At 36.2% G+C, this 12203-nt stretch overlaps 1 protein-coding gene across 2 annotated transcripts in view; it reads left to right on the top strand.

The window, feature by feature from the left end:
• Positions 1-12203, top strand: part of SEMA3A (semaphorin 3A) — a 240247-nt gene that overhangs the window by 184375 nt on the left and 43669 nt on the right. For both annotated transcript variants that reach the window (XM_075558474.1, XM_075558473.1), the window contains 5 exons: positions 394-536; positions 2627-2741; positions 2834-2903; positions 7224-7368; positions 10151-10370. In XM_075558474.1, coding sequence (XP_075414589.1) covers positions 394-536; positions 2627-2741; positions 2834-2903; positions 7224-7368; positions 10151-10370 — 693 coding nt within the window. The remainder of the gene's footprint in view (positions 1-393; positions 537-2626; positions 2742-2833; positions 2904-7223; positions 7369-10150; positions 10371-12203) is intronic.

A 12203-nucleotide genomic window follows, 5' to 3' on the forward strand; every position in this document is an offset into this window, starting at 1 on the left:
AGTCCTTGCTGGACACTGAAAGAGATCGTTTAGTAGTTTAAACTATGTTATGCTTGAATGGAAAATATTAACAATAACTGAAATATGTAATATGTTATAGTACCTGGTAGGGCAAAGTGTTTTAATATCTGGTCATGCATTTTCAATATGTGGGAGCATTGAGGTTTTGCGCACCTGCTCCTAACTTTACAAGCAATATTAACAAACGATTTTTTTAAGAAATAAGATGAACTGTAACATGCTTTAGAATGAATGTTTCACAGGGACGAATAAAGTGCAGGAAGGAAAGATTGGTTTCTTGTAATCCATAAAATTGTAACAAAGTGGAAATGACTTAATGAATGATATGTATTCAGCGGTGAATTAATGTATACGCTGTCATTTGTCTCTCAGATCCAAGGTTCATCAGTGCCCACCTCATCCCAGAGAGTGACAACCCTGAAGATGACAAAGTCTATTTTTTCTTCCGTGAAAATGCAATCGATGGAGAACACTCTGGGAAAGCTACTCATGCTCGAATAGGCCAGATATGCAAGGTGAGGTCCAGAAAGACATCCAGGACAGGGCATAGTGCACGTTCAGTTATGCTTTTTACTTCGTTTTCTTCCACCTCGGTGTAGTTACAATGAAAACCATCATTAACATTTGTAATAGATCACATTGAATATTTAAGTGATTAAAAGCAAATTGAAAGTGTATTATACTTTCTCAAGAGTAATTCTACATAGCAACACATGTTGGTAAAGGTGCAACATAGCTCAAGTTATTTCATAACTCCATTAAATGGTGATAGCTTAAACTTCTGGCACATTCAGAACATTCCATACTTCCTTGTGTACTCAGATTTAGCAATTTCCTAGCAGTGTAAACTTGAGAAGAATATTGTTGTTTAACATTTGAATGAATGTTGCTGGAATAGTTGGGCTTTTAAGTTGGGCTTAAATTTGAGTCATATATTAAAATTTATTTTTACATATATAATTTTTTCCTAAGGATGAACTTACACACACTCACACAAAATTTTGGGTGTTATTTTTCAGAAATGTTTCATTTATTATATGATATAACCTGGTTTTCGCTCAGCACTCTGAATTTAAAGTATGCAAAATAAAAACAACATTCTCTAAATAAATGGACTAAGTATTAATCACTAGTATTAATTGTAAAGCAATGATTTTTTTCTCTCATGCATTAAATAGTGCAATAAAAAATCACTGGGTATAAAACGAAATATCAGTATATACTCAAGCAAAATTCATCTCAAGCAAAATAAGAGTCTCATGCTCTACCGACTGAGCTAGCCGGGCACATTCAAACAAAATAAGAGTCTCATGCTTACCGACTGAGCTAGCCAAGCACATTCAAGCAAAATAAAAAGCTAGTTCCAAAGCCTTTCTTTTAATAGTTTTTTTAAGACAGTATCTTGCCATTTAAACAATAATTGAGTGGTTTTGAGTAGTCTTTTTCTCACCCAAATGTTGTCTAATTATTTATCTCTATTATATCCAGTTAATAGACAATTTAGGTTAAAATATTGATTTTCTGGAAACATCTCAATAAGATATCAGATAGACAAGGGTTTTTTCTTCATGTAGCACAGATGATATTTAAAGTATTACCTAAAAAGCTTTAAAACATTCTTATGTATCAAGTAGGAATAAGTGTTATTTTAAGGAACTAGTTTATCCACATAAATATTATTTTAAAAGACTATAAGAACAAAAACCAAACTTGCTGCTATTAAAATTATTCCATTTTATAGGGGCCTAGAGGACAGAATAGATTAGACTTGCTTCAGGGAGTTTCTGAGACTTTAAGCCTTTCTGGGAACATCCAGCCTCCTCTTTCTCTGACAGCAGCTGATGGGTCCAACTGCTGACCTGAGAGCGAGGAGCCCAAGGCATCACCCACTAGTCTTCCAGTTTTACTTTGTAAAGACTATCCTTTCCACTAATTACAAGCTATCAAAGCAGAATGTATCGCCACGTTTCAGTGAAAGCCAAGTTTTATTGTGGTATTGAGAAACTTCTTTAAAATGTTTTCTCTGCAATGAATTCCCTTTATTAAACTTTACGATAATATTTTCACTACACATTATCTGTAAAATCAAATTGCTTCAACTCTTCAAAATTATAGAATATGTGTTGCTTGTAAGTTGTTTTATTTGGGGTATATTTATAGTGTGAGTTTTAAGGTATGCATTTTCTCATCCATTCAATAAATACTCATTGCATTCCTTTTATCAGCCAAGCACTGGCTGTGTCCCAGCCTGTGTAGATAAGGGAGGCATGCACAATAGGCAGGAGATACAAGCAAAATGAGTGTCGGAATTGCTACCTGCAGCGGTAACGCTGAGAGCTTGCACAATGGCTAAAGTGATGATCAGCTGGGAACAGCTTGGTTAAGTTAATGAGCTATTGCAAGTAATTCTTGAATAATATTTTAGCAAATGATTCTTCCAACCATATCATAAAGAGGCATAGTTTGTTACACCTAGATTTTTCAAGGGATTTAGGGATGTCTCAAAAATGAGGACTCAACGTGGTGTGGGTATCACATGATACAAGAGCAAGAACTCTTTGTACTGACAGGCCTAGTTCCTAAACCTGACACTTATACCTTTCAGAACGATTTCGGGGGGCACCGGAGTCTTGTGAATAAATGGACGACATTCCTCAAAGCCCGGCTGATATGCTCAGTTCCAGGCCCAAATGGGATCGACACCCATTTTGATGAGTTACGTAAGTAGCTTGTGGTATTGTCTAGAAAATTTTGTTTTCATGTTATCCTGATCATAAGAAATGTAACTTTCCTCAATTTTGTTTTCAAACAGAGGATGTTTTCCTAATGAATTCTAAAGATCCTAAAAACCCAATCGTATATGGAGTATTCACAACTTCCAGGTAAATCAAATTTTAATTATTTTATTCTCATAGGAGTTTTGTGCCCCTGAGGTGACTCCCAGGTCTCCACAATGCGTCCAAAGAAAGGGATGGTGTTACTGTAGCCTTGGAAATAAATCATGGCCCAAGCAGTTTGTTTTTTAAAAATAATTTTAGCAAAGTATGTTATCACTGGAATTCAAAAGGTCAAATGAGCTGAAAAATGTGTGTCGTGAATTGTGTACACCTTTAATCGAAGTAAGAAGACAGCAATACAGAATATTGCAAAAATTGGAAATCTGAGTTTTGGCCAGCATTTTTAAAGACATAAAATAAGGATATAGAGGAAAATAAACTTTAAGTAACAAGCAAGTATCTATTTTTCTGTCTGTCAGTCTATCAATATCTCACATCAATTGCTAAGTGAATAACATTAAAGAAATTCTTTTTATTAATAAATCATTTTATTAGGGCTCATACAAATCATCACAATCCATACATACATCAATTGAGGAAAGCACCCTTATACATTCATTGCCCTCGTCATTCTCAAAATCTGCCTTCCACTTGGGTCCTGGAATCAGCTCATTTTCCTTTTTTCCCTCCCCCTCCCTCCAAAATCCCCCCTCCCTCATAAACCCTTAATAACTTATAAGTTATTACTCTATCCTATCTTACAGTGCCCAGAGTCTCCCTTCACCCACTTTTCTGTTGCCCATCCCCCAGACAGGAGGTTACATGTATATCCCCAAGAAAAGTTCCCCTTTTCTACACCCCCTTCACTCTCGGTGTTGCCACTCTCACCGCTGGTCCTGAGGGGTTCATCCGTCCTAGATTCCCTGTGTTTCCAGATCCCTACTGCACCAGTGTGCATCCTCTGGTCTAACTAGGTCTGCAAGGCAGAATTGGGATCATGATAATTGGGGAGGTAGCGTTCAAGAACTAGAGGAAGGTTTTGAGTTTCATTGTTGCTACACTGAACCCTGAGTGACTCATCTCCTCCCCACTACCCCTCTGCAAGGGATGTCCAGTTCTCTACAGATGGGCATTGGGTCCCAATCATGTACTCCCCCTCATTCACGATGATATGATTTTCTCCCCTGCCTTTGTTGTTTGAAACCTGGTCCCCTCGGCCCTTAATGATCACACATGTTGGTGTGCTGCTTCCATGGGGCTTTGTTGCTTCTGGGCTAGATGGCCGCTTGTTTACTTTCAAGCCTTTAAGTCCCCAGACGCTACATCTCTCAATCGCCGGGCACCATCAGCCTTCTTCACCACACTTACTTATGCACACATTTGTCTTCAGCGTTTATGTGGGAAAGGTGATCACACAATGATGGTTTTTGTTCTTAGGTGTCTGCTACCCGATCCTTTCACCACCTTGTATTCACTTAGGCTTGTGTGCTTCTTCTCTGTGGGCTTTGTTGCTTCTGAGCTAGATAGCCGCTTGTTTGCCTTCAAGCCTTTAAGACCCCAGACAGTATTTCTTTTTGATAGGCAGGCACCATCAGCTTTCTTCACCACGTTTGCTTATGCACACGTCTGTTAAAGAAATTCTTTGACTCAAACAGTTCCACTGAAAGCCTTTCTCCCCTTGGGACAGGCGGTTGACATGAGCACCAGTGGGAGAAAGTTCCTGCCCATGTCAGCCTACACCCCTCCTGCCAGCAGAAATGTATGCTCTAGAACTTCCATTCCTGTATCCTCCAGTATAGATGCTTGCTTTGACTTTTGGGCACATGTTTCTGGAACTGAAGTAAGTTCAAAGGTTTAGTGGTGATTGATGATTCACAAATGAAACTATTAACTTGGTTTCAGAAACTCTAGAAACCCATAAATATGATCATCCAAATGTGTCAATTTTAACTTTCAAGCTGATTTTATATTAAATCTATATATATAGGTACCTTTTATTTTCGAGACTCTGCTTGGTTTTGTCCTGCAATTGAGTTTTTTAAAAAGCCACAGAAAAGGAAGGCATACCCCGCCCAAAACAAAAGCAGCAGCACACAGAGAAGAACAAAGACAAAACCCTGAGTTCTTCATAGGTCTGGCTTTCCCCATTGTCATTTTCACATCATCCCAGGGTTGGATTTCCTCCTGGGTCCCCTCTGCCTTGCTTTCCTCTTTCCTCTTTCCCCTTTCCATCCCCCTCCCGCCCAGCCCTCCTTGGTGCTGGCTGCAAGGACTGTGATAACATAAAGGGAAACTGAGTGCAATGTCAACACTGGTACTTCTGTAAACACTAAATCTCTTATAAATTTATTGGAATTGTTTCTCTATGAAAATTTCACTATGTATAGATTAAGACACCATATTAATAAAATTATATGCATTTTCCATTCCAAAACGTTCCTTCCCTTTTTATACAAAAACAGAATGTCCATTAAAGAATGGGAGGTGCAAATTGACCGAGTGTGAACTCATTGCTTCTGCTTCCTCATTGCTTATTGTAGCGGTCCTCAGATTAGAGTGCCCATCAGAATCACCTGGCGAGCTAGTTAAATAAGAACTTGCTGGGCTTGGTTTCCCTAAGAATGAGATTGAACCTGAGAAGCTGCATTTCTAACAAGTTCCCAGGTGATGCCCATGCTTGGTCTAGGACACCAACTTTATGAATCTCTGGTTCCATGGACAAAATGATTTCTAGTATCAATCTCAATGAAGTGGATGCTCATTTACTGGGTAGGCCTTAACTGTAAATCATTTTTGTCCAATTTTTCAATCATAACCAATTCTATATATAAGCAAAATGTTTAAAAGTGTAAAACAGGCAGGCGATATAAAGATTATAAGGTGGGCTGCATTGAATATATTTTAAATTATATACATTATCTCTCGAAGATATTATTATTCAATTATCTATTACTATTTATTGATAACACACTGTGTAAGTACCATGGAAATTGCAATGGCTGTAGCAAAAAGTCAAGCAAATTCTCTTCCCTCAAGAAGTCTTTCGTCTAGCAGAAGCTGTTCATATGTGGACATTACCAATAATGGAAATTTAGTAATGCGTAATTTTCTCAAATCATTATATTGGGGATCTTACAGCTCTTATAACAATTCATACATACATTAACATATGCTTTTCATTTGCCCTGATTTATATAAAACTTTCTGTGGGGAAAGATAGGTTAAAAGATAAGCATTCCATATTTTAAATGTACATAACTGCTTGAGATTTTCAGACTACCATTTGTCAAGCTGTATTAATTCAAGCAAAATAAAATATAAACTTATGTCAGCTCAGTGGAGAAATTCCAGTTGATACAATTACTTGATTTTTATCTATCATAATAATAGGTATAAGTTCTTTATTTTTCCCCTTTGATTAGAATATAATAGCTGCTAATTAAGACAAAATTCTAGGTTGGAAAGAGATTATTTTAATGAATTTTAAAATACCATTTTCTGCTATCTGATCTAACACCCTTAGGTTTGGAAGTTAAGGTTATAAAATGTAGCATTGTATTTGATCCTGACTCTTGGTTTCCTCTACCAGTGTCAGCTTTAAAAGGACTCCTTAAGCCTTCCTACTTGTTTAAAAGTTTCCTAGTTTTGATCATGATGCTTACGGCTTAGCGTATTATATTATCCAAGTATATAATTTCATTTTACACACGAGCAAAGGAATCTAGTAAGCATTGGATTGCTAACTAGAGTCTGCAAGTTCAAGCCTACATTTTGCTCTGTGAGAGAAAGATAAAATTGTTCCCATAACAATTTACACTCTCAGGAAACTTAGCTTCTACACTGCTCCACTAGGTCATTGAATTGGAATCAATTCAATGGCAGTCGGTTCTGTTTTATGTGCTATCAAAAATAAGCATTAGCTTTTACAAGATCTATATTAGAAAGCCTCAATCAATTCATGAGAAAATGCCATTATATTTCCATTCTTCATGAACTTTTTGAAGCCCTTTCACATGTTTTTCCTATCAAAATGGAGATGTATATTAGGAATATATCAATTTAAGGAATACTAAAGACAATTTCATCCAGCATTTCTATTTTTCAGAAGTAAAAATTTGTTCCTGGTGTGTTGTTAAAAGATATACATGTTACTAGAAGAGACAGTTCTGACAATCTTCCTCATTAAATTGACAGCCAAGCAAACCCTATGAAACGCCAATCTATCCCATAACACGTGGGGTTGCCATGTGTCAGAATCAACTTCACAGCAACCAACCATTATCAAAAATTCCAGACACACTAGCATTGCTGATGCTTGACATTCATGTTTTGCAAATCAATAGCAAATCAAAATCTGAACTCAAGATAAAACTAAAACCACGTATAAAAATGAATGCTTATGTTTATTCTCTCTTGCTTTCTTAGTAACATCTTCAAGGGATCAGCGGTATGCATGTACAGCATGAGTGATGTGAGAAGAGTCTTCCTGGGGCCATATGCCCACCGGGATGGTCCCAACTATCAATGGGTGCCTTATCAAGGAAGAGTCCCCTACCCACGACCAGGAACTGTAAGTGACCTCTGTGTTTAAAATATGAAACCAATATATATCTGACCAGTATATGTGTGTGTGTGTTGTGTTGTGTGTGGGGGTTGCTATATACAGATTTTAAATACAGATAATTTGGAATAATTATTCTAAGCAATATGTCCACCAAGCACCTATTTTCTGTCATTTCATGGGATTCTGTATACATAACTATGTTCCATGTTTACTACTTTTTACCACTCACCATTTTTGAAAATTAGAAATTCAATGGTTAGCTTCATGTATAAGCTGAGTTTTCCAGCACATTTTTAATGCAATTTTTGTGGTAAAATTAGGTACCTCCGCTGATATTTGGGTCAGCTTATACTCGAGTATAAATGATATATCAAAATTCTCATTCTCTTTCTACACACACACACACACACACACACACACACACACCTACACACAACAGAAAGTCATAAATATTGCAACAAAAGAATTAAAACATTAAGTAAAAATATTGAACTCAGTGTGATGCTATGATTTCTCAACATATCCTCTTCAATACCACATTAAACTGTAGTTTGGGCATCCTTGAAGAACTCTTGAAGAAATGAAACATGATTTATTTCAAATGAGATTGAACTTGAGGGATAAAGGAAAGTTTTAAGGGTTAAGCTTAGGGCTATGAGGTGAACGGCATTAAGTTTGTCGATGAAATTCTCAGAGGACAGCGCTTGCTACGCCCAAGGAATGACGTGGAAAACAAACAAAAATACGCAGCATACAGTGCTTGGCTTTGTTCTCCCCTGTGCAATTTTCTGTTTTATTAAGATTCCTTGATTCCTTTATAAAAGCCTCTATTCTGGTGCTGTGTCCTTGGAGAAAATCTGTCCAAATGAATCCTTCGGAATTCTCAAAATGTCTCTAGAACTTTCTGAGCTGTCGTCAGAGATCTTCTCTGCAGCTATCGTCTGCTTGGACACATGTCTAAACACATTTTATCTAGACTAAACACTGATATCACTATTTTTTATTCATTCTCATACATGCACAAACACATGTGTGCACACATGCGTGCATACACACACACAAATGTAGGGACAAGCAAGTTGTTTCTTCCTGGGGCTGAAAGGAGTGGCTACCTTTGACTCGACAGGCATCTGCAGATCGAATGAAGTCCATCCCATGTCTGGAGGATTATCTTCTTTTCAGAGTCACCTGGCTGTAGAAGTTAACATCTCTACAAAGAACTTTTACAGCGCTATCTAGACAAGTATTTGACCAAACTGGGGATCATGCCTAGACAAACAGACGCAAACAATTAACCAGCACGTTTTAAATTCCAGTCTGTTACATATGTGATAACTTTATAATGTTAAATATATAGTTTTATAATTATCTTTAAACAAAAAATAAATAATGTTTAACAATTACATTATTGTGTCTTGGTGCAAATACACACATATTATTCTCTCCATTTCAAAAGCATTTATTTGTTTAATTTATCCTCCATTTGTAATGATTCATGAAATCAAAGATAATTGATTTCTTCTTTGAAGCATCTTATATAATCAGGAATGTCTCAATTACATATTTGTCTCCCACGCTCTTACATCACAAAGGAGAAACTGTTCGTTACCCTCATCAGTCTCAAAATATTTGCTCTCCACGTAAACCCCTGACATCAGCTCAACATAAGCCTAAATTTCTCTGTAAACTTACACCAAAATCACAATAAAATATTATTTTTTAAAAAACATGGAGAAGCTGTTTAAGTACAACACAAAAGTAGACAATTGGAAATTGTCTGTACTTCATGAACATCTTAGTCAAGAGCAGTGGAGGAATGCAGTGAGATCTGACTTGTCTCATCTGTGTTCCTTTGCTTTATGTAGAACACAGACAGCCCGGGGGTGGCACGATGCCCGTGCTCACCAAGGTTATAAGTGCCCATGATTCCTGGTTCTACGTTGCCATGATCTGCATTCAGTGCTTGGCATAATGTGCATTCAGATTGGCCAGATTTTATCCTGGGCAGGTTGCTAAATATTCAGTATTAGATCCCTGTTAATCCCTAGACCTATTTTAATTATTAAAAGTCATTGGTGATACTTTATTCAGCATTGATGTTAGAAACAGAACAAAAAGGAATCATTTAAAATTATATTTTACTTTTAAGGGGGAAAAAAGCTATATTTTAGCATGAGCCATAGGAAGAAATTGAACCTGTCCTCCTGAAATTAAATCTGAGATTCTTTAATGAAATGACTAAATATACTTATAGGAATAATACCAGGCACCCTGGTCATGCAGTGGGTAAACATGGGTGCTAGCTGGCAGTTGGAATCAACCAATTGCCCTATGGAAAAGAAACAGGACAGTCTGCAGCATAAAGATTGCTGAGTTGGAATCAACTTGATGGCAGTGGGTTTGGTTTGGATTGATAGCAGTAATAGATTTATTTCATAATTACAAATACTTCAGCTAATGCATAAATGAAATATTTTTTGGAGCTGTATGCAAATAGAGGCAAAAAATCATCTTCCTGTATACTTAATTGATAATACATTTGTAATTTTTGTCATTCAAAGGGATGTATCTAAACCTTATTGAGAAATAAGACCTATTTAGGAAATATATATTATATAATAAATTTAATAATTTAAGTACAATTACTATTGTTCAGTTTATCAGATGTCTAAGTTTAAAAAATAATTATAAGTAAGACTAGACTACTTGGGCCATATGTCATTCTATCATTTATAAACATATTCATTATATCTTAATTAAAAAATACGTCTCTCTTATATCCTAATAGTGTCCCAGTAAAACATTTGGTGGATTTGATTCTACAAAGGACCTCCCTGATGATGTCATCACATTTGCAAGAAGTCATCCGGCCATGTATAATCCAGTGTTTCCTATTAATAACCGCCCAATAATGATCAAAACTGATGTAAATTATCAGTTCACACAAATTGTAGTAGATCGAGTGGATGCAGAAGATGGCCAGTATGATGTCATGTTTATTGGAACAGGTGAGCCTTTTTTTTTTTTTTACTTTAGCACTAAATTTTCTTTTAAATGCTGTGCCTGACTGATTAAGGAACCTCACTACTGTAGGCAATTTTATAGTCACTCTCAGGGTAAAGTTAACCTCTGTCAAATGACTAAAAATAGAATTAAAAGCCTTAACATTCTACCACTACAATTGTGTTCCTTTTTTAGGCCAAATGTCATATGTTAATTTAAAATAAATTTCCTTTTCAGTCAAAAGGTGATAAATGTAATCAGGTAAAGTTAATTATTAGTAGAACAATCAATGACTATAATAGAATCATAACTCCTTTTCTGGCTAGTGACTTCTTAGGGCAGAGATATATGGCTTAAAAGTATCCCTGAAATTCCTAAGGCATTCAAGAATGGTTACAGAACATATCAAAGCAATATTATCTGAACTTTGAAATTACCATGGGGCATAAAATTTCTTTTTCTGCCAGTCAGCTGGGAAAACCATCTGTGAAAAAACAACAAAATTGACCCAACAAACATCCAATATATTTTAGATAAATTTACAGGTGAATTTAACTACATATTTCTACTAATCCCAGGATTAGAAATAAACTATTTGCAGGTTAATTTCTAGGACAAATTACATTGCTATCAGGGCACATAATTTTATTTTTCTCATACTCCCTTTAATAATATTCAAATTTTTGAAAGTACCAGTTACAAATCTGAAACTTGCTACTTAGAGTCAGATTTCAAGGTAATAAATTCCTAGACTCCATTAATGTTGTTAACTGACATAAATCAATGAGAAACAGAGTGAGTGCTCTACTGAAACCTTGTTTAATAACATTTCTTTCCCCTTGGTGAGAACAGCACACACAAAAATTACATTAACTACGGGGAATGGCAACTGTTCAGTAAGTGCTTTAAAAGCTAAAAGTTTTATAACAAAATTGTAGAACACTCATGCTATCAGGTGCAACGGTGTCAGATTTGGAGCAGTGCACTACAGATTACTTTTATGGGTGAGAAAGTTTCCCACCAAATACAGGATTTCCGGGGAGACTCAGGGTCCAATCACTTGAAATATCATAAAAGTCAATGCATTTGGAGAATTAACTTCTGGTTATAAAATATCAGATGGCAGATTGCCATTCATTAAATATTAACTTGCCACTTAACGTCAAGTCATGATTGTCTATCTGGACAGTAATTAAGTGTCTTCAATAATGTGACACTCTTCCCTCATTTGCCTTTATTCTCCCCTCTGGTTAAAACTTGCTGAAAAGTCTCTCACTCATTGTCAGTTCAACAAAAGCTTGCTTCCGCCTCTTTGTCCAAAGAAACCCAATCATGAGCTTTTAATACCTGTTGGACACAATCAGTCTTTAAAGGCACCGACTTCATGAGCATGCGGAATGTCTTAATGATATTGGATGGCCATCCATCAGGACAGACCAGGGTCATCTGTCAGCAAAGCAAATTGATTGCAGTAATTTTACCTTTGAACTAAGTTACGCAACATAGTATATCGATCCTAGATGAGTAATCTGATTCAATTTGTGTGAAATTGTTTGAAATGCTACTCCACAAAACTGATCGGAAGCACAGATAAAATTGTGTTTGGTACTAAGGACCTGATCAGAGCCACTGAGTAGATTAACATAAATTACCTTTAATCTTTGGTGTTATGAGTGGTCTAAGGTCCTGTAAACATAGAGGGATCCTCTTAAAGGGGTTTCCTTTTTTTTTTTAACATTTAAGTTAACTATCAAACTTTCTGGATCTGGCATAGTACATCAGGCGAGTCCCTCGAAAATAATTTTCATGGTTAGGATTGACATATTTTTCTTGGGTAA

The sequence above is a fragment of the Tenrec ecaudatus genome, chromosome 9, assembly GCF_050624435.1.
Source record: "Tenrec ecaudatus isolate mTenEca1 chromosome 9, mTenEca1.hap1, whole genome shotgun sequence".
Taxonomy (NCBI): domain Eukaryota; kingdom Metazoa; phylum Chordata; class Mammalia; order Afrosoricida; family Tenrecidae; genus Tenrec; species Tenrec ecaudatus.